The following is a 23136-nucleotide window of genomic DNA, read 5'->3' as shown; positions in this document are numbered from 1 at the left end:
TCACCTGCTGAGCAGGATCAGTTGAAGCAAGCTTTAAAGGTCATTGTGTTGATTGAACTTTGTTAGTTCTTGCATTTCAGTTCGACCTTTCGCCTTTTTGTTTATTGTTATTCATCCTGAAGTAAAGGCGTATGCGTCACTGAAGTATGAAACGTGGCGCATCACTTCAGAGCCTGTTTGGAAGCTGCGGAGATGTATCGATTTATGTTCTAGGTCTGGGAGTCGATACCTGAAATTCTTCAGCCATAACGAAGCGGAATAGATCTGAAACGTAGTCGATGAGCCAGCAGCATCCCCTTCCATCTTCCTTAGTCCTGTTGCTAACTGCATCGACGTAAACTCTGCTGAAACCATGAAAATCGCCTAAGGGATGACATGAATGTATAGAGTTCTGAACTGCACTTAATGACAATCCGGGCGACACATAACGGTAATGAGGACAATTAACACACTTTCCATGACGGTCACTCCACATGTATCCTCACATTCGTCTTCAGGGCAACTCTGGTGTATACTGGCAACCTGGGACGTCGTCCTTCGCGATAATAATTGGTTCACAGGAAGGGGAAAGGCTCAATATCTGTCACACTTGTTCCTATGCACACTTGAACCGCGCCGTAGGGGGAGGGAGAAAGGTGGGAGTGAGAGTGGAAAGAGAGAAAGAGGAGCCGTAGAGGGCTACTGAATAATATCCAAAGTGAGAAACCTGAATGGATGCCAGTTTTGACTGAACTGGCCAACTTGAAGCGTTTTTGAAACTTTGTGAGCCCCTTACTTTTGCTAGAGCGCTTTGTGGCATTATACTTTGCCCCACTGTAAATATCATTGTTAACAGAAAATAATAAAAAAAAAACTCCACCACGCCTGGGATCGCGAAACACACGTCATAATTATTCTTGTCTACAGTGACAATCATGTCTATAGTGTCTACAGTGACAGTGATGACAATGATAACATTAGAAATTATAATGACAATGCATTTAGTTGATAATGAGAGCAAACGTGATGCACCGTGTGCACCAGCAACGCTCATACTTTCTCATTTCCGCACTGTAGATACGTCTTTATTTCATTTTCTTAAATTTCTGCGACGCCTTCAACGCCCGCAGTTTCCTCGTAATCATAATGTTATTGGCTGCAATCATCCGCAGCTGTATGGAACGCTAGCCACTGCTGCTGCACGCAAAAGTGTGCTATCACAGCTATATTACGAGAGAGCGTATACATCTCATTCGGTCGAAAAGCCGTCGCCGTACTCCAGTTTCGGCTCGAGTTCTGTCGGGAGTAGCTGAAGTGTTCGGAGTGTGGTAGGAAAAATGGAGGCCTGTAGTTGAGGCGGTGTCCACTCTCATACGATGGAGTCCAGGTGTCTAACGTAAAATGTGAGACTGCGTTTTACTTTCCTAAAATCAAATTAAATATAGGCGTCCACCCAAAAGTAAGAGGCATGTTGCGTCTTCCTTTCCCCAAAAACCTGCTTAGACAAAAACTATGAAAACTTTGCTGAGTAAAGAGATGGTTTTAAAGGCGCTATCGCGTTCACTCAACTAGAAGCTTTAGCGCCCTTTATTTTTATTTTTTTTTTCTGTTCAGCTGTGATTCGTGTATTGGTGTTTTTGGAAAATGACAACGGCGCAAGAAAGATGGCAGCGGGTGAAGGCGCTGAGTCGAGGACGGGTGCCAAACGTGACCGATTCTTGAGTTTAAAGAGTGATTTTGAAACAAAGCAGCTTGACCTACATGCGAGTAAATATGCGTTAGGCTTTTTAGAATGATATACGTGATCTAGTAATTTTTGACAACTGTAATTTTTGCTTCAAATAGACTGTTAAAATATTACTTGTCTCACACGAACAAGGCACTGCATTATACTGATTTCAGCTATAATGTGCTTTTCAGTGAAGTCGCCGACTGTGGACGACAGAGTGATTACTGTCACTTAGCCTCTGGCAGCGACCGTATCAAGTCCGTCTGTCTTGTTTTGTAGTAATTGGTGTTCGTAATTCTCTGATGACTTCTACGTACTGTGCTTGACCGCATGCGGTTGGTGTAAGAGGACTCTAGGAATGACTTGTTCTGTTTTCTAATCTTGCTCATTGCTTCGCTTTTTTTGCCTTCCTTCCATGCCTGTAGCTGCATCATTACATGAGGTGTTTCGAGAAATGGATATGACAGTTTGAACGAATTGTCGCTAAGAATGAAACCCTACAAATAAGGCAGGTGCTAAGCCTCTATTTTTTGAAGCAGTACGAATCAAAGGAGAAAGGAAGAACTAATGCTTTCAAGAGCAAAGGACCCCAACATACAAACCATAGGGAGCGACGAGGAGCAGGAAAATGAAAGAAAAGAAGAAAAGTGCCAGCGCTGATATAAGCGGGAAAGCCGCGTCCACGGACTTTGTAATGCGCGGGCACAAATAGGCAGTCATTCTGTAGGAGAGAGAATATCCACTTAAAGCCTTTCCTTCATCGTGAGCTCTTCTAAGGCATCTCTAAAGCACAAAGGGGTATCTTCATAGGGCGCATTCCTGATTCGAGAGGGGCTTGTCACTGCACGGGGAGCACCAGACAACCAAAATTGTTCTAGATGTCATCTTCGAACTCCTTCGAAGTGCTGACCCCCGGATTTCGTACACCGTCCTTGTTTAGTTGGGAGTAGGGAGGAGTGTTTAGTCCAGCCTTTCTTTTTTCTGCAAACTCCATATTGAGGACACACAGCTTATGTACATTTCGGCGCAACTTTTCTTAAGGCTGAATTGCATTTCTACTGGCAGGGGACGGCAGAAAGTTAGGTGGGCGGATGAGGTTAAGAAGTTCGCAGGGGTCAAGTGGCAGCTAGCACAGGACCAGGCTAATTAGAGAAATATGGGAGAGGTCTTTGCCCTACAGTGAGTATACAGTTCGGCTGATGATGATGATCGCATTTACACGGTCTTGCGATCTCTCGAAGGAAAACAAACGGGCGTTCTTTTCCTTTTTGGCAAAGTTTACGGAACAACTTTGGCTTCAGGTCATTGGAATTCGTCGGCAGTACGTTTTCAGTCCGAGAAGCACATTTCTTTTTAAAGCAGATTTTTGCACCAAGATGAAACTTCCGCCAGTTTTGATGCTAGATCGACGTGTGGAACATTTCTTTTAAGCTCACTTGCAAAGTGCCCCTATAGCCCGCACAGCTGAGGCAAAGCACGGCGGCGTTGCACTGCTTAAGGGTTCATATGCACGTGTGCTTTCGTTGCTTGCAGGATGACGCCACTGATGATGGCGGTGATTGCTTTCTGCGCTGTCCTGCTGCCCTACTGCGGCGACGGGCCGCGCTGGAAGGAGTCTGTTGCCACCTATGATCTGACCTGCAAGGCCAACTGGTGGGTCAACGCCATGTACCTGCAGAATTTCATCCACAGGACAGACATGGTAGGTGACACGAAATATACAAACTAGGATAACTGGCTAGCGTGAAACTGTACAATGGTGAGGATCGGCGCATGCGCACAAAATGAAGAAATACCACAAATTGTGGCTAGTGATGTTTGCGCGAAAAAAGCAGTGCACTGCTCGTTAGGTATATTAACGCGATATCATTAAAGGCCCCGTTGCGTTGAAAACCACGGGCACGTCTCCGGCAGCTGGCAGGTTGCAGGAAACATGCCTGGATGTTGATTGGTCGCCAGGTTGCGTGACGTCACGAGACCACGTGATATTGCCATCTTTTAGGCGCTGCTAAATCAGTCGGCGCCTTTGAAATGGGAGGATTAGTTCGGAATGCAGTTTTCCAGGAGCCTTGGATCCCCAGATAGACCACTGCTCCCAGGCCACGCAGACACGTTCGTACGGGTTGTTAAGCAGGGCTTCGCATCTATGTTGGATAGCCTTTCACATAATGTTTTAACCTATGAGTGTATGCTAACGAGCATGTGCGAAACATTAGCGGCATGAATTAAGGGGTTAGCGATTAAAGGAGTAGTAATGTTATGTACACGAATGAAGGTCCGAAAGGGAAGCCGGCAAAAGGGCGCCATTAACACCGTCGCGCTATACCCTCAAAGGAGGAGCTTAAGTGTCCTCTCAGATTTTTTAAGCGTCCTCTCAGATTTTTTTACCGCCTGTAGTGGTCCCAATTTAGAAGAAGCGCGAACGCCAGAAGGTCGGATGAAGATCCCGAATGCTAATTTTTACACTACTCTTCGAAACCGAACGTCTTGCGTGTGTAGTACGCATGAGTGGGTGGCCAGACCTGCAGTTGTAGATCCGGAGATATCTCTGAAATAATTATATCCGTGAGCGAAGACGAGACCTATATACGCCGCCCACCCAGCCTTGACTAAACAGTCGCGTGTGAGACTTAAATTGCCCCGTTCTTCTCGGCCTCTTTGTGTTTGTTCTGCGGCGGTTGGCTTAGAAACTGGATTATTATCTATGACGCTCCTCACGTTTATTTTCGCTATGATCGGCTTGATGTATCCTTTTTTTTGTGGTTTAATTTTGTCACATAATTTTTTTCAGTGCCTTAACCACACTTGGTACTCTGCTGTGGACTTCCAGTTCTACGTCATATCGCCAATCATCATTCTCGCTTTGCACAGGTGAGACCTCCTTGCATCATTATATCCCTGCGCTTCAGCCTGGCGGGAATAAACTTCACAAAAAAAAAAGAATGGCTCTCATCACTGATGCTTGAAGTGGCCGTCGACATCTGGAGTAGAATCGTGGGCGTAAACGTGCGCAAGGACGCTAGGTTGAGTAACTTAAATAATGAGTGAGGTTTGAGTCGGCTGAACCTCGTTTGCAGAGCAGAAGCACGGTCAAGCATGGTCAGACATGGTTTGTTGTCTTTTAACTCCTCAATAGCTGTATGTGAACGTCGAAGGAAACACAGCCTAAGCACTGGTTCCAGCGCGCGACTCCTCCATGGATGTTGGCGAGCTTCAAGGACACCACAATTGGGTCTAGACAACACGAAGGTGTCGAGGGCGTTTTGAGTGGGGAGGTCCCAGGATGTGAGCCAGACCCTGGGGACTGGGAGGCTAGGTAGAATTGTGTCAGACAATATTGTATATTTGCGAAAATATGTACCGGTAGAAATAAGGTTTGGCAGGTGTGTGAAGAAGCAGCAGCAGTTGTCCGAAGTAGAAGATGAAGCGAACGCCGCCGGCTCCGTGCGACGCACGTGCGAAGAAGGAGAAGCGGGTGGCGCCGGCTCCTCGCGCTGCACCTGAGGTCAGATTATCATACCCGATGACTTTGCGAAACATCGCGTAGTGGAGCTCTTGCTCCAATAGTGTTTCTGCTTTGTTAAAAGCCCTGCAGTCTTCGAGACGGCAAGCTCGTGGCGTCGACATAGTCTCCGAAAATCCCTAACCGCCGGGAACGGGGTCCTCTCGCAACTTGGTAAAATGCGACAGATTGCAGTTGCTGAACTCGGCGTCAGGGAACGCCACTGCTGGTATATGATCGGCTCAGTTTGTCCTTCTGTTCGCACAGTGTTTTTTTTTAATTTCTGTTTCTTTCTTACGTAAGCATTGCCTGCTTAATGTGATAATCCACAAAATGGTATTCCGGATTGGGGCGAAGTAGCGTCACGGCGCTAACAGCGTGTGCGTTCTCGTTTTTCAGGAAGCCGAAGTTTGGGCTGTTCCTGATCGCGATCCTTCTACTTGGAACCACGAGCTTCACAGCCTTCTACACGGCCCTCTACGATTACCCAGCAGCACCTTACATGTCGGACATAGTGTATGTATGAGTTCATGTCACTAAAACTCAACTTGGCTCCTGTGGAACGAGTGCGTGGAATGATATATTGCAGAAACAAGAGGCGTACCTCTTCTTTTTTTTTTTTTTTTTGCGAGAACGTTGTTTGATAGCTAAGCCAATGGTCTAATTTTGCAACCGAATCGTATATGGAATATGCATATGGATTTTGCAGTAACGAATTGTATATGAAATATTCTTGCTATAAAGAAATGGGGACCCACTGAACAAAATTTGATTAGGAGGAGAACTTTGTAAAATAGAGGGTTTCAAGAAAACAATGTCACTAAATTCTAAATATTTTTGGACTTCTTGGAGTAAGAGCACATTACTTTTTCAGCAGAAGAATAGGAATGTTGACGGACATTGAAAAATAGGCGATGAATGTTAACTTGCAAGATGAACACCTAATTTATGGTAATTAGCTTTTGAAATATCACAGTTGCAATTAGAGATTTTTAGCAACCCATTAGCATTAGCAGTATCAGCTTGTAGAACTTCGAAAAATACCCTTGGTGTGGTGGCCCAAGAAATGCTTGCCATTTCGTGCCTAGAGACACTTGCTTTCGAAAAGCCCGCTAACGAAGCAACGCCTCCCAGCACGTCACATCGTGGCACATGTGCCACGCGGCCTTCTCTTCTTGAGCTGGGGCAGTAAGCACCGCAGCGCGGGGCATGCTGCCCCAGCTCACGAAGGGAATAGAGCTCACGAAGCCCCAGCTGTGGCCACGCGCTCAATAATAAGAGATTTCTTGCAACTGTTTTCCTACTTTCGTTGTTCATTGCAGTATTATGATCTTGTTTATTCGATTTTAGAGAATCATTGTGGCAGAACTGTATAGCAAAGATCCGCTCTTATTTTGGACAGCCCTTTGGACAAAATGAATGACTTCATGGGCAACGTTTACGTGAAACCCTACTGTCGCATCGGCCCGTTTCTTATTGGCATGGCAACTGGCTACGTACTTCATCGCACACAAGGGTCAAGCATCATCAGAAAGGTATGTGGGACAGCAGGAGGCATATTATGTTTATTGGCGCATAATAAATTGCAAGTTCGGGTACACGCATGCAGCACACAGAAGAGAAAATATATGATGTAGCGTCATCGGACAGAATTAGCCGCGCACACAAAGGCCTCCATGTGTGAACCTGAAAGGACAAGTGACCACCGATGCGTGCTTCGAAGGGAAAAAAGCACCATCGGTTAAGCGAGAGGCAATCATAGAAGAGTTAAAATAATAAAGTGTTTTATTCGAATTCATCATGCCGTTTCTCCACCTTAACTGCTGTTTAGCGGCTCAAGGAAACACTTCACGTTTCTGCTGATGATTTTTTTCCTGTTAAATATTCCGTGCCGCATATTGAGAATGTATTGCTTTCTCTAGCTATTGACATCTCCGCTGTTTATGTTATGCAGATATGTACTCGATTTTGTATAAAGTGTCGTTGTGGTCGAGAAATTGTGACGTGCTTATGACTAAAGAAGGATACAGATACGTTAACGTCAGCTGAGGACAGCAGTTTATTTATTTGAAATCACTGCAGGCCAACAGTGCATGACAAGTAATACAAACAAAGCAAATGCAAGGACGGCACACATAAATGAGTTTAAAGGTCTAATTAAAACAACCAAACAATATAATGTTGGATCGATAACACAAATGCTATTCAAGAGCGCGGACCGAAATTGGCCCCCAAGAAAAATGTTGCGTGGCTTGCGGAAAAACAAAAAATACTGCTTGAACGTTTTGGTTACTGAAAAAAAAAAAAAAAGACAGGTTTCAGCTAATGGCCACCCATTATTCCTGATTACCTCAAGACTTCCTGAATACTTTCGACTAAACTTTGCGACACTCTCAAGCAACCGTTAAATTGACTTTGATGTTTGGTTTGGTTTGTTTTGTGGAGTTCAACGTCTTAAAGCGACTGAGGCTATGAGAGACGCCGTGGTGGAGGACTCCGGAAATTTCGACCACCTGGGGATCTTTAACGTGCGCTGTTCAGAGTTAATCGCTCATAGTCGGCGCGGTCGTGCTAAGTATTACCTTTCTCTCGGCACGCCTGGCTTTCTTTATCGAGAACGTATACGCTAATAGGACGCGTTCAGCCATACAGCAGTGCCTCTCTCTCTCGTAGCGCAGTTGCGCCGCGGCGTCAGGGCCAACATATGTGCACGTTTCGCTTAACACATCTGCTAACACATAAATACACAACACCCGGGTTGTTACGGTCCCAACGGCTTGGCCGGCCCGGCGTTGCAGAGGCCTGTTCTGACTGCAATAGGATTTAACACTTTTTGTTTGGTACTGTGTCTACCCGGGAGTAGCAGAAGTCAGGTAGTTGAAATTGGCCCCCTACTTTCCCCAGGGCCGAATTCTTTCCTCGAAATAATGTCCTTTCGCTTCTTCTGCCACATCTTCTCAGCTGGAAGAAGTCGGTGCCTTTCTCTTCAGGATATTTGTTCGAAATGCTTTACCGACTTATCTCAAGTCGAGGGGGGTATAATCCCGAAGGCAACTGTAGTGATTCCGAATTTTATGAACTCAAGCGACGAAGAGCTGGGATAAAGGGCAAGGTTGTAGCTCGATCAGCCACTTAGCGGGCAACACAAACTCTTATTTTATTAAACTGATGTCTACAGAACTTTGGCCATTTACAAATTGCATGCTCCGACATCGCTGCTTGCTTTCAGTCATGACATTTTTCGAAAAGGCTTGGTTTGGGTTGTAGGGTTTGATGTCCCAAAGCGAGTAGGGCTATGAGAGACGCCGTAGTGGAAGGTTCGGGAAATTTCGACCACCTGGGGTTCTTTAACGTGCGCTGTGACATTGCACAGCCCACAGGCGCCTTACATTTCGCCTCCATCGAAAAACTGTCGGCGTGATTTGATTCCGCGTCTTTAGGTTCAGCTCAGCCGAGCGCCGTAACCACTGAGCGACCAAGCCGGGGCCCAAGTGCAAGGAAGTGCGTCATTATACAATGCCTGGTTAAACAACGTCGAAATGAAAGAATAGGCAAATTATTTTATCAGCATTAACGTGCGTTTCAATGAAATGGTAAAAGCGACGTTCCGTCGGTAATAGGCAGGCTACGTGCGAGGCTTTTAGCGCGACTTGACTCCATCACTGTCCATTTCTTGCAGCGCTACGTATGGCTTGGCTGGGCTTCGTGCGCATTCATGATGCTGGGCGTCTTGTACGCCATGTGGCCGGCCAACACTGGCGAATCCAAGCCATCCATAGCATGGGCAGCCGTGTACGGTGGCTTCGCGCGCTCCATCTGGGCTCTGGGCCTTGCCTGGATCATCTTCGCCTCGGTGGCTGGCTACGGAGGTAGGAAGCGAAGGCCGCACAATATCAACTCTGAGCTGGATGCAGATGTATGGACGTTCGAGTCTGGTGTCATATATAATACAAGGCGTCGTTTGTCCCTTGATCTCCTGTCGTGAGTGTGGATGAATGATTTTTATCGCAACTTTTCCATTGCTTGCCATTAGACGATTAGGCGTAAGAGCACTAATTTTACAAATGTTGTTTGTCATAGCCCATGCGGGGAAAATAGTTATTCGTTTGGAATGATAACGGGTAATTTAAAAACCAGATTTATTATTTCCTACTTTGTTTTGGCTATCCAGAGTGCCAGTACTTAAATTTTTTACGTATTGGTAAATATGTGCTGAAGTTATCTTTAGCTGGCCTACTAGTCACCTCCATCTACTCACTCTCTTTCGTCTGTCTTGCAGGTTCTAGCTAACATATTTTTTTTGTGTGTGCGCGTTTGAGTACGCCTATCTCCTCATATACTTTGAGCTGCATAGGGTAATTTCATATCACCTACGATGGGGAGGCCAGGCATGCACTTGTGCACTCCTTCCTTGTTACGCGTCCTCTTTTCGCTGGTTTTCACCTTCAACTATGCACCAACTGGCCTGACAAGCTACGCTACTTGAGATTTATATGCAGGTCATTATAAACATTGCTGTGAATAACTTGAGGTAGCAAATGGAATTTATTGTAATTCGTTGCCTCTACAGAGAAGCACTAGAACATATATATAATGATCTGCATTTCATTTTAAACGCAACTCCCCCATCTAAATCCAGTAATATAAAATGAAAACGCTGAATAGAAGAAATATTATTTCTGCGCAATTGTTTCAGTAGTGCAGTGTGGTAGACTATATTGTATTTTAAGAATTTCAGTTTGTGCAGATTTCTTTCTTATAACCTCCGGAGCAATTGCAATATCCAAGCTGCGCTCCGCATCCTGTCAGCTATGCTAAGAGCTGCTTTTATGAACGCCAGAAATTATGCACCTGCTTTAAGTGCGCGATCTGGATAGGGCCGTTGGAAGTTAAAATTGTCATCGAAATTTGTCCCTGCATTGGATATGTTACTAACATAGTAAGTGCGTACTTCCTGCTTTTTACTAGTTAAGAACATAATAATTCGTGACTGCGGACACGAATGTTTCTAAGGAGCTCACGGTATCGAGAATCGCCCTTTGCTACATTCCAAAGCCAGTGAAGAGGCCTAAATTTCTAGCCATGTACGCTTGCCAGTAAAAGCCACGTCCATCTATGCTGTGCTGCAGTGTCCACGAAGATTGTCTGCTGACTCATCATGCGTGATACCTTGCTCTCGCGCTTTTCAGGTGTGGTGAGCAAGATACTGTCGTGTAGAGCGCTGGTGCCCCTGAGTCGACTAACCTTCAGCGCCTACATCATTCACCCTGTGCTGATGGTCATCTTCTACGGCTCGAGGGAAGAGAGCTTCGACTACTCGCCCTACCTTCTGGTAAGTTCCTGCTTAGTGGCAAAACGATCACTTCTCGCCGCTGATAGAGCAGGAGAGAAGGGAAGCATGAAGTGCTGCGCTGATTGATGAATCAATGCGGAAAGGCTGAAGTGAATAAGACGAACTTCAAAGAAAATACTACAGTAAGTTAGGTCGATTCGAACATTATATATTTAACGCCTTAACTCAAGATGTCCGGGACAACTAAATCATAGCAGCATGCTCAGGAACCATAAGTTAAAGTAAAAAGTTTTTTTTTTTTTTTTGGTGCTGAGTACCTGCATCAGCGTCTGGAGTATGCAGGATTTTGCGCACTACGACGCCACACACCTCAGCGTGATCAACTTCGACACAGTGAAACCCTAAGCTATATTGTATTGAGCGCGAGCAAAAAAAAAAAAAAAATGCTGATGAGTATGGTTGAGTGACTTTTCTTTGAAATATACAACTACGCACGTATGTCTGAGTAGCTTCGGACAGAAATCTTGGAGTCTACTTTAATTTCTTTCCTGTTAGCACTGTTCAGAAAGTCCATGTATATTTTACGGTAGAGACAAACCCTCAGAATGGGAGTCGTTTCGAAAACTCTAGAGCTCTGCGAGAACCTAAACCATAGAAATGGCAGCTTCTTCATCTTTCTATTACCGACAGAAACGAAAATGACTTCTGAAAATCGTGAGTGGTTTCGCAATTTAGCAAAACGTGTGCAATTTAAGTGTTTACAACGCAAACGGCGTTTCTTGATTAAGTAATAGGCTTTGATGGGCATTTATTCCTAAAGCTCTTGCTAAAACAGTGTTTTTTTTTTATCGCTGCTGTCGCGAAAGCCTTTAAATGAGCTCCAAGATCCAAGTACATTGACTACCCAGAGAGAGAGTCAAGGATACCTAGTAGGACTTTCCAAAAACAACACCAGTACGGTATGAAGGAGAACTGAGCAAGATTTGAGGGGGAGCCTCAATTCGCAATCCAAGCCAAAGTTTCGATGAGTCTCCTGGTAAAACGTTGGCTTGGCTTTAGAACTGAGGCTCCTCCTCTACCCTAGCTTCTTCAGTTTTTTTTTTCATGCTATGTAGTCTTCTTTCTCTCATTCTACCCTGGAACACCAATACGAGACATTGAAGGAATGCTCACACCGTCTCACGTCTGTGCAGTTTTTTTTTTTTTTTACATTAAACAAATATTCCTTCTAAGCTTTCTGGAGTGAGCATTGCCTGTATCTTCTTTTATGGGACTCAGCGCAAAAATAAACCTTCCTGTGTTTTTTTTTTACCTTTTACCCCAGATGTACTTCGCGGTTGGAAACCTGGTTCTAACATATTTGGCATCGCTAGTCCTGAGCCTTGTCTTTGAGGCACCAATCCTTGGCCTGGAGAAAGTGCTGCTTGGCAGGAAGTGAAACATTCCCTGTAGAACAGAACAGCCACGTCGACGCTGCCTTCCCCGCCACCGCACTCACCGGAGACTTCAACCCAGCAGCTCACTGTGATATGTGCACCGTGAGCCTTGTGACTAACAAAATGACTGACGGGCTGACTGGCATCACGCTGTGCAATTCTCGTGAACTCTATTGCAGTGCGTGCTGCTATGTTATGCGCTCTTGTGCTTGAGGAGCGGAGGCTGTTTTATGTCTGCGTTGAACGATAAGAGCGTCGCGAACTTTGAGCCTCTTTCGAGACAATGCTCGCGGAAAATATTTTCTTACTTCTGTGAAAGTGAGCATTCCAAGACAGCCAACATTGCTTTCTTCATGCCAGGGATGTCTGCTGCAGCCTGTGCGAAGAAGAAGGTACAGCAATGACCGGGCCATCTTCATAAAGGGACGCTGTTTACCCTAATTTGACTTCGGAAAATCTTGTAGCGTGAAACTCTCCTCAGAGCTACACCGTTTGTTGTTTGTTGCTGGTGCTTGACCTTGGCGAAGTGTGACCATTTTTTTTTTTCATTATTTTTAAACCTTGACTAGTACTTGTTCATTTCGGTTGCCTGATGCGCTCACAGAATACAATATTTTTAGGCGCACGGATTCATTGCGCACATATTACATTTCAGTTTTGTATTTTTTTGTGCTTGCCAAGAGCTTGAGGCTGAAGCTAGCCAGCCATCAACTATACATGTCGCGAAGGTTGTTCTATGCAACATTCCCCAAATTATACCCAATTTAACATTCACTATGGTCACTTTGCGCGAGTTGCTTTATCTTTGTTTCGAATGGGCATTCAGTGTACTCCTGTGCTCGCCTGCCGGTTATACGTTTTATTTACATTGCTCGAGAAAGGCGCCAAAGCCAATACAAATAGCGTAACCGCCCGCAGCAACTTACGCAGAAAGGGATGCTTTCACAAGTGCACTCTGCATTTTCATGGCCTTGATCTGTGTTGAAATGATTAGCAGCAAAGTGAGTTCGTTAGTTTTACGGAAATGTGCGAAATGGTCATGCTGGAGTCTTCCGCACTTTTCACGAAAGATTCTACGCCTTTTTTTCTTGTCATTGAATTACTTGGTTATTTAAAGACAACACACTGCTTCTGGCGATATGTGCATGCGTTGTTGCATATATGTTTTGTAGTACAAGGTTGGTGTGAAAATCAAATCCACCGTCTAGCAATTCCGTCTCATCACTCGTGCTTGTAGATGTCAATCTTTTCATTTATTTGCCGACCATTCTGCGTATACGTACTTAAGGTTATCATTTTATATATCTATGGCAGAGAATATGCAAGTCCAAAGAAGGATGTTCCTTGATGTTCAAAGCAAAACCTAAGCGCTTCAGATATCAGAAGATCGCGAGATCATGAACACTGTTTCTCTTTGAACGTGACAGCATTTGTTTTTATTTGCTTAACCGGCGTCATTTTAGCTTGTTTTGTTGAGAACATTTAGCTACACTGTCATCGCAGTGAGTGCTCGTGGTCTTAGCCCGAGCTTATAATCCATCCATCGTTGTTTTTGTTGTTTACCTGTACCATCACCTTCATTTTCCTCCGACGCAAGTAGCTATGAATATCAGCAGATGTGCGCGGGAAGCTCATGAATAAAGTGTAATGAAGAAAGTGACTTATGTTTATATCAATGTCGTCATTCGTGTTAAAGCAGCGCACAGGTTGAAATGAAAGAAATTGCAAAAGGTTTAGCATACAGACGGCCACATTCACGGCAGCAGCCGCAGTCAAGCGCGCGGCCCGTTTACGGATATTTCTTTACTGCATGGCAACGCCGCTTGGATTAATGCTGGTGTATGGCGTCATGAATGGTTCCTGAGCATATTAGTAGCATTTTGCGCTAATTAATTACTGCTAATTGCATAATTGTGAATAAATATTAAAATACATGCTATAGCTGCAAGTCGTAAATCGTTGGATAGCTTATGTCAAGTCCAACAGCACGACTAGCTGCACGTCTTATTTACTTACCGCTAATGGCGCTAATTAATTACTGCTAATTGCATAATTGGGAAAAATATTAGGATGCATGCTATAGCTACAAGTCGTATATCGTTGGATAGCTTATGCCAAGTCCAACAGCACTAGACGTTTTAATTATTTACCGCTAATTGTGCTATTAATTACCGCTAATTTTAATGACATTAGTTTAGTACAACTGTACTTAATATATGCTACACTACGATATATGACTTGAAAGGATAGCATTCAATTGACTAATTAGCGGTAATTAAGACGTGCAGTTAGTCTGGAGCACTTGTACTCGGCATAAGCTATCCAATGATATATGACTTGTAGCCAATGCATGTATTTTAACATTCATGGACAATTACCTAATTAGCATATTTAATTAGGGAATAAGTCAAGCCAGTGCGCTTATACTCGACATATGCTAGCTAACGACATATGACTCGATGAATTATAAAATATAAGCAGTTAATTCACCGTGTTTAATTAAGACTTGCAATTAATTAAGACTTGCTCAGCTGGCAGCCCACAACATTGCATTAGAATTTAAAAATCCTTTAAGCACTTGAAACATACTGGCAACGCCCGCGAAATGTGCTCCCAAGTGCTTGGCAGTCCACTTCTTGCCCACCACAAGATGGCCGCCGCAGGCTTCAGCCCAGCTGATTGGCCGGTATACACAAGCGTCAGCCCGTGACGTCAGTGGAGATGCGGCGGCGCTGGCGACAGCAGTGACTTTCGTGGTGTAGGCAAAAGCATAGGCCGTTTGCATTGGATGCGCGGCTCTTGCTGCGTTTTCGAGCATAATTCCAGATATTCCTGCAAGCTGCGGTGGGGTTGGTTGCGCCACAAGGCACAAAAGAGAAAATGGTGCCTGTTTACACTTGTCTCTTGCGGTTGGATAAATATGAGAGCGAATGACAGAGAGGTTGAGCGCGACAATTGTAGACCCTTCGGCGACAGGTTGCCTTGGCAGTTAACGTGCGTTTCACTTCTGCACTGAAACTTGATCAGTTCGTTTGCAACTCTTAATTGTCATGATTGCTTTTCCGCCACATGGCGAATAGCGCAATAACAAACGCCTGCAGCTCGTTCACGTTTTGGTGTATATACTACAAGGCCGTAAGAAGTTTAGGCGTGATATTCCGTGCGCGTATGATTTTAATCGAACGCAGCTAGGAAACAGCGCTGTGAGTTCCATTCATCTGCAGTACTACCAGTACATAATTTCGTACAGAAAAGGACACAAAATCTGCTGCAAAGGCAACTGCAGTGACCTTGAGCGGTCACTCCAGCGATATATTGACGAAGCAGGCCAATAGTTGCGAAGTAGCTTTTCTCTGTTTTCACTTTCCCGAATGTCAGCGAGTGACGTGCACTTCATCAACGGTCCTAGAAATCGAGTACACATCGTTGGGATCCGGACAAAGTCAAGCAGCGCTATTTCTGAGTATTAAATTTTATTTTTGAAGGTAATTAAGATCATTATGAATGAACTAACTATGTACAACCAGCTCTGATCAAGCAAGATATTTATTTGTGCTATATACGGTACATTACGCCGAGTGCATAATGTACCGTATATATATGCTGAGTGCATCATGAGGAAGGTCGGTCTGGACGAGTTTTCAGCTGGAGTGAAGATTGCTGGAAAACGTATCAACAACCTTAGATATGCGGATAATACTACTTTAATGGCAGAAAGTGAAGTGGAACTCAAGAGACTTCTGATGCGCGTACAAGAAGAGAGTGAGAAGTTTGGGCTTATACTGAACGTTAAAAAGACAAAGATTATGACGTCTTGCCCTATCTCGTCCTGGAGCATCAAGGAACAAGAAGTGGAAGCTGTGACAGATGTTCTCTTCTTGGGCTTCAAGATTACCCCGGAAGGAGACTGCAGCCAGGAAATTAGGAGACGCCTGCTTCTGGGAAAGAGAGCCATGGCTAGCCTTGACCGCCTAGTAAAGAACAGAGACATTAGACTGCCAACCAAGATCCGTATAACTCGTGCTATGGTCTTTCCAGTTGTGATGTATGGATGCGAGAGTTGGACTGTGAAGAAGGCTGACCGCCGAAGAATTGACGCGTTTGAATTGTGGTGCTGGCGGAGACTCTTGAGAGTTCTTTGGACTGCCAGAAGATCAAATCAGTCGATATTGTCGACCATAAACCCTGACTGCTCATTGAAGGGTCAAGTTCTAAACTTGAAGCTCAGCTACTTTGGTCATCTGATGAGAAGAGAGAAGTCGCTGGAGAAAGATTTGATGTTGGGAAAGGTTGAGGTTCACCGGAGAATGGGTAGGCAGCGAACGCGATGGTTAGATGGCATCCTCGAAGCGCTGCAGATGAAGTTATGTGATGTTAGGAAGATAGTGAGAGACCGGAAAGCGTGACGTGATATGGTCCATAGGGTCACGAAGAGTCGGACACGACTGAACGACTGAACTGAACTTAATGGTACATTAAGTTTAATGTCCCTAAGTGGAATTGACTATGAGGGATGAAAAATAAGCAGAATAAGATGACGCACATTTCAATAAAAATTTCCCCGATATATTAAAAAATCCTCAGCAGATCGCGCAAATTGCGTTGCAAGTGATCGTGGACATCGTGGAGAACATTGCATTTGCGCTCATAACAAAAAAAAAGAAAAAAAGTACGGCATTCTTACGAGCCTTCACGTATATATTAACCTGTGAATGAGCCTTACTACGTCTGTGCGATATTAAACGATAGTAAACAGACGTCGAACGTCTATTTATCGAGCAGGATAAAACAAGGTGGCAGCGTGCCCACTAGGCGAATGTTACAAAGAACTAGAAGATTGAGTTCTTCGTATTCAGTGAAATTCTATGACTTAATTTGCTGGTATACAGTGAGCTTAATATATGATTTCTAGTTCAGTATTGTTACCGGTAATATCGTTTTTTAGAGTGAAGGTGCTTGCAGCAGCAGAAAACTACCCATCAAAATAGTCGTCATATAAAAAATGCACTTCCAATCATTTATATCATCGTACTAATAGACCCGGAAGTTGGACAGTATTCACAATATTTTTGTTTTTCTTATGCATTGTGATTTCTCGTTTTCATTAATTTAATCAGTCACTACAGTCCAACGTTAACTGCTATAGTCGCCCACCGTAGCCGCGCGCTGTTGAGGCCACTGAGAAGGAAGCCTATGCAGCGCTGTTCGCCAGGTAATTCCAGCAGTAATCCGCTAGCAAAGTGTTGAATTACTCTTCAGATATAGACGAAACTATTTCTACTCACAATCAAAGCTTACGCTTCAGAATATTTGAACGCGCGAACTGGTTTTGAAGGCGGCATCGCTTGGCGCAGTGTAGGCACGCTGCGTTTTTGCCTACACCCCTTGTCGCTGCCGATCGCAGCGCCACCTCTGTCTACAAACATGACGCTTGCCTATAGGCGACTTCCACTCCAGCAGTTTTTTTTTTTTTTTTTTTGTATCCTCCTTGGTGCGCATGTTAGACATCGTGAAAGAGTGCTTACGTAATAATAACAATAAAAAAACAGGCGCCTCTGCTTACCTTCCTCGTTTTACTAGACGCCGCGAAGCGGTTTTCAGTTAAGGTCTGAATCTCTGCTGGGAAACACTTCACCCAACTGCGGCAACCTGCAAGCGCAAGCCCTATCACTTGCGGATGAGGAGAGGTGGTGCTAACAATCCGCGTGCGTACACTCAAGTGCAGGGCGAAGGACCTTCACGGGAATGTGGTGACACGTACGCATTTCAGTGTAGTATAGTGAGTGTGAAGGCAGCACTTGGCCCATGAGAGACACCGTGGTGGAGGGTTTCGTATTAATTTCGACCACTTGGACCTCTTTACTGTACACTATCGCACATCACAGGAACGTCTTATACGCATTTCGCCGCCGACGGAAGGCTACTGCTGAAGCCGAAATTTGATTCCGCATCCTTGAGATCAGTCACGCCATAGTCACTAAGCCGTAGAGTCACGGACGTAAGCAAAAGGAGGAGGGACGATGAGCATGAGGGAAGTTGGCAGAATTTGGGTCCATGAAACGAACAAAACTGATGACTGTGATAGGAGATAAGGCCAGAAAGGTACCGAGTAATATGTTGTTTCCAACCGCTATTTATAAGAGCAATTACAAACGGGTGGTCTCCGTGAAAGTTGTAATAGCAGATAAAGGAGGATGGTTGTGTTAAATCATGTTCAGCCGGCTGCAAGCTAATAAGGAGCGTCCTCACACGGTTGGTCGTTCAGACGATTGGGGGTGATTGGGCTGCTGTGTTCAGTTACAACGAATAATGCCGGTGCTGAATAATCGATACCTTTGGATAGAAACCACCCTCCTCAAATGCTCTGCACTCATTCAAGCGAGTCCATTTTTTGGCGTCAACAAAATTCAACAAAAAGAGTGAGTGGACATCTTCTCTTTCACAACTATGTTTTACGAACGTTGGCTGTGCAATGATAAGTTGTTTAGCGTCCATGCAGTGCTTTTTTAATGAGGTCTAACGTCCCTCTGATTCCATATTGGAAAGGTCCAGAAGATTTCGACCACCTACAGTTCTTAAGGTACACTGACATCGCGCAGTACACGGGCGCCTCGTATTTCGCCTCCATAGAAACGTGGCCGCCGAGGTAAATAGCGAACCCAGGTCTCCCGGCTCTGGAATCGAGTACCCTAACCTCTGAGCTACCGCGGCGAGGCGTTCTTTTTAGCTGTTCGCGCGATACTAAGAAATTCACATGAGTACACTGCTTGCAATGGAACTAGTGTAATCAAGTTACAGTATTTTATTGTGAAAGCATTACTATACCGTTAAAAGAAATTTTGTCGGTGGCTGTTCTAGTTGAGGCCGTGATGGTCCCAAAAAGACGACACATCACGCCGTATAGGGCACAGCATACACAGCGACAGAGCAGCTATATAGGTAACAGGAGGAATGCGGTCGAACGAGGCGCGTGCGTTACGTGAACGCCAAGCGCTCTGCAGGAGGATTAGATGGTGTTGCGTCTAGAAAGAACAGCCCTTCGAGGCAAGGCGCGCTGCAGCGCGCTTCACAGACGATAGGGCGCAGCAAGGCAGTTTCGTCGCCAAGGCGATGGGAAGCGGCCAAAGCAGCATCTTTCGCCGAGATGGAGGCTACGCATTCACGTCTATACTGCGGCTGCACTGCCTGCATGCGGCCGTCCTCGCAAGGCGCAGACGCGGCCGAAGCAAGCAAACGGAAGAATGAAGATAGTCGTGCGAAGAGAACTGTACTCCAACAAAGTTGTACTTTGCCCCCCCCCCCCCCCCCTTTCCTCGTAAGTAGTATTCAGTATCGCTACCGCGTCTTTACAGCTAAAGCTTTTATGCTATTTATGTAGTCTTGCTGCCCTGCATTCTAACCTAGACCCTGGCTTGTCGGCCGTAAGACATTAATTGCGTAATGAATGAATTAACTGACAACTTGAATTAATTTACTGGAACTGATTTTAATTATATTGGACCTGATTTAAAATTAAACCACATAACATGGTTGGCAGGTGAGAGGAGAATTTTCCTCTCTACTCATAGGAGAGAAGATGTAGAGGCCGTAAGGGCAGATCTCGTGAGGTGTTTACCTTGGAAAGAGGGAGTTCTGAGGTCGGCGGTGCAATGGAGCAACTTTAGGGTGCTTGCACTGGGAACGATCCGACGGGTGGCTACTACAGTGGAAGGCAGACGTAACCCGTAAGAAGCGGATGATGGCAAGGTGCGAAGAAATGCGCGATGTTATTTCGCCTAACGTTTGCGACTTCAAATCTACACCCTTGCACGTGAAGAAAAGAATGGTTGCGACAAATTTGTGCTTCTGAATGGTAAAATCAAAGCTAAAACAGCTTTTTTTGATTAATGAGCTACTTTTCAGGCGCTTACGTTTTTCGACATAGCTATCAAACCTGATTTGAGAGCCGTCTTTGAAAACACAAGTAGCGAGGTTATTCGAAGAAATGGTATATATTTTTGAAAAAGAATCGGGCCGAAAAAAAGCGTGAATTCTTTTTCTTCAAAGGTTACAGGAAGCAGCACGCATCAAAGCTCTCTGGAATGGTTCAATCAGGAATTAAAAGGGCATTTAATGCAACGCCGATGTGTTCGAACAAGAAATAATCCACCTAACTTTCACGCGCCGAAGCCGAGGAATGTTTTTTTACTCATACCAATAGTAATGGACTTCAGATTAATATCAACGACTAGGAACTCTTTACACTTTGGCGAATTCGCAGCACGCGAGGGATTTGCCCCTCTATCCGAATACTGAAGCCGCGGTGTGGGTCAAAACTAAACGCCATCCTTGAGAGAAGAATGCCAAAGACTTAGGGATAAGGTACGTGTGCGTCAGAAGTGCGCAGTATAGTCAGGACACGACAAAAGCTGTTTTACTCCACTCTAGCAGATTTAACACAAACCATTGGTACATACTCGATCTGGACAAACGTTACTTGCCGCAGCGGCTGGTGCACCATTTGACAAACAGAATACCTGATGTACCGAAGTGAGTATTAACCGGATCAAATGGAGTCGGAGTGGTATCTAATATTAAAGACATTATAGTACGGCTTTGGAGTACATGTAATAACAAAATACAGATTGCTTGTCTTCTATTAGGTCGCAGTCAGTGTTACGCGCATTTGTGGAAAAATAGAAACCGACGCTGTGGGCGTAGAGAGATGCACGTCGTTGTTGAGATCTCTAACCAGTAGAATCGGTGAGAGTCTGTAGAGGTCTACGGCGTACCTGATGAGGAATGACACGACTTTGGCGGGGTTGTTGGCGGTTGATGGTTGTGAACTGCTTTATTGCACCGCTCGCCTTTCAACCCCCATCGCTGCCGAAATCAGCGTCAAATCAAATCAAATCGTTTTATTTCACCAGATGATTGCTGCTTGGAGCACATGGGCTAAAAGCTGCTGGAGGCAGCTTGACACGACACAAGTGACCATTGCAAGCTAGGGCGTGGTGAGTGCGAAAACACTTCAAAGTAAGCCCCTCGAATTAAACAGTAAGATGACAACGAAACCGAAACCGATGGAAGACGCGTGCTCAACTCGTTCGAAGGGGGGGGCAAGACATGAACACTGACCGCTCTAAGCATGGGGTAATGCGAGTATGTTCGAAGCGAGTGTTAGAAATGCTTATTTAGGTTTGCAGTTCAAAGAATTCGTAACCACCAGAGATATGCGTGATTTCTGTGAATTACTAAAGCTGCAAAGATCGCAACCCTTCCCCTCTCCCCCACCCCCCCTCCCGTCCTTCTTTTTCTGATCATTTTTTGAAAGCACGATCAAAAATTAAGTTCACAAAAGCATGAAGGACAATAAAAATGCTAGCGACATTAGTTCCTGCTCGAAAATTCCTTGCCATGAGAGGCAGATTTACGGGGTTTGGCAGATGTTACAAGCAGGCGCGAGAGGCCACGACCTCGGGTTGCTTAATCGAGAAAGCTCGAATTTGAATTTTCTCATCCTGCCACTGATTTAAATATACGTTTTTTTTTTTTTTGTTAAATTGAACTATTTCAATCAGGCGAGAAGTACTGTGTAGTGTGCATAGGCGACCACTATACAGTCTGATGTTCGCGAAATAAACTCTATATTCTTCATCCCGGTGCATGATATACATGAAATAGCCTGTACAGTCACATTGACGTGAGTTGCTAACGTGGTTGCTACGGTGCTTACTTCTCTAGCGATTCTCGCTGGGTTGTAAGCTGCTTAGCATGACAAGAGGCTGATGAAAAATTATTGTCTCCTGAGAATCGTGCACGTTCTAGGAGAAAAGAAGAAGGTTGTCCCGCTCTCCGTATTAAACAGTCGCCGCGGATTTTGTTCCCTTCATGATCAGTCAGTTCAGTCGTTCAGTCGTGTCCGACTCTTCGTGACCCTATGGACCATGTCACGCCATGCTTTCCGGTCTCGCACTATCTTCCTAACATCACATAACTTCATCTGCAGTGCCTCGAAGATGCCATCTAACCATCGCGTTCGCTGCCTACCCCTTCTCCGGTGACCCTCAACCTTTCCCAACATCAAATCTTTCTCCAGCGACTCCTCTCTTCTCATCAGATGACCAAAGTAGCTGAGCTTTAACTTTAGAATTTGACCCTCCAATGAGCAGTCACGGTTTATGGTCGATAATATCGACTGATTTGATCTTCTGGCAGTCAAAGGAACTCTCAGGAATCTTCGCCAGCACCACAATTCAAACGCGACAATTCTTCGGCGGTCAGCCTTTTTCACAGTCCAACTCTCGCATCCATGATAAGTTCTACCAGTTGATCTGTTTTCTGTTATCAAGCAACATTCACCTAGCATACTTCGTGCTGATAATCACCTGGAAAGCTGGGTGGTTCCTCACACGTAATTGATTACCGTTGACGCAATGCGCTTGCTGTCTGCCTGCATAGACATTTTCTGGCAAATTCTGGTTCTCATATAGCGTCTGCGGTGGCGAAAGGACCACAGAGAAACTTAAGTACTGCTAGACACTAAGTGCAGTATTATCTGAAACACTGCTTCCTAATTTCGGTTCGGTATGTCGGGGAGGTTGGCCGTTGCCTCACGTAAGGATAGTTAGGCGAGTACAAAACACGGCCTTAATGTGGAATCAACAATCACTGAGAAATAGAACAAATGAGTGCTAATGTCGAGGTTTTCTTTTTGTTTTTTCCAACCAGTTCAGAACTCGTGTCATCTTCTCCCAGTCCTGCTTTGTTCGCGTTGCGTTTCCAATACGAATGAGCATTAACCAGTGGCGAATTGTTCGACCTTTGCAAATTCCATGGATGCCTTATCCCTCGTCTAGCCTGCAGACCCTCGAATGTGTTGCTTTGTTGCGTAAAAGATAGGTTTGGCTTGGTTAATTGGGCTTAACGTCCTAAAGCGAATCAGGCTATTACAGACGCCGTAGATGAGCGTCCGAAAATTTCGACCAGCTGTGGTTCTTTAACGTGCACTGACATCGCACAGCACATGGGCGCCTTGCTTTTTCTCCTCCATAGAAAAGCTGTCTCCACGGCCAGGGTTCGATTCTCATCCTTGGGTAGAGTAGACGTGTGCCCTAATCGCTGCGACACCGAGGCGGCCGGAGTGTTAAGGGTAGAGTGGTTTGACTGCGAGAATGCCCGGCTTTCCTGGTCAGTCAGCAATTGGTGCCACGTTGAC

At 45.0% G+C, this 23136-nt stretch overlaps 1 protein-coding gene across 3 annotated transcripts in view; it reads left to right on the top strand.

Annotated features, from left to right (window-relative positions):
• The window catches only part of LOC146184665 (nose resistant to fluoxetine protein 6-like), an 89095-nt gene extending 75500 nt beyond the window's left edge, over positions 1-13595 (top strand). For all 3 annotated transcript variants that reach the window (XM_084609440.1, XM_084609439.1, XM_084609441.1), the window contains exons 10-16: positions 3242-3410; positions 4500-4579; positions 5610-5726; positions 6613-6745; positions 8890-9079; positions 10400-10542; positions 11828-13595. In XM_084609440.1, coding sequence (XP_084465566.1) covers positions 3242-3410; positions 4500-4579; positions 5610-5726; positions 6613-6745; positions 8890-9079; positions 10400-10542; positions 11828-11941 — 946 coding nt within the window. In that variant the 3' untranslated portion in view covers positions 11942-13595. The remainder of the gene's footprint in view (positions 1-3241; positions 3411-4499; positions 4580-5609; positions 5727-6612; positions 6746-8889; positions 9080-10399; positions 10543-11827) is intronic.
• Positions 13596-23136: the final 9541 nt, after the last annotated feature.

This window comes from Amblyomma maculatum, chromosome 7 (genome assembly GCF_055883805.1).
Source record: "Amblyomma maculatum isolate TAMU_Amacu chromosome 7, ASM5588380v1, whole genome shotgun sequence".
NCBI classification, from domain to species: domain Eukaryota; kingdom Metazoa; phylum Arthropoda; class Arachnida; order Ixodida; family Ixodidae; genus Amblyomma; species Amblyomma maculatum.
The sequence above is the reverse complement of the archived record's forward strand: the minus strand, read 5'-3'. Positions and strand labels throughout refer to the sequence as shown.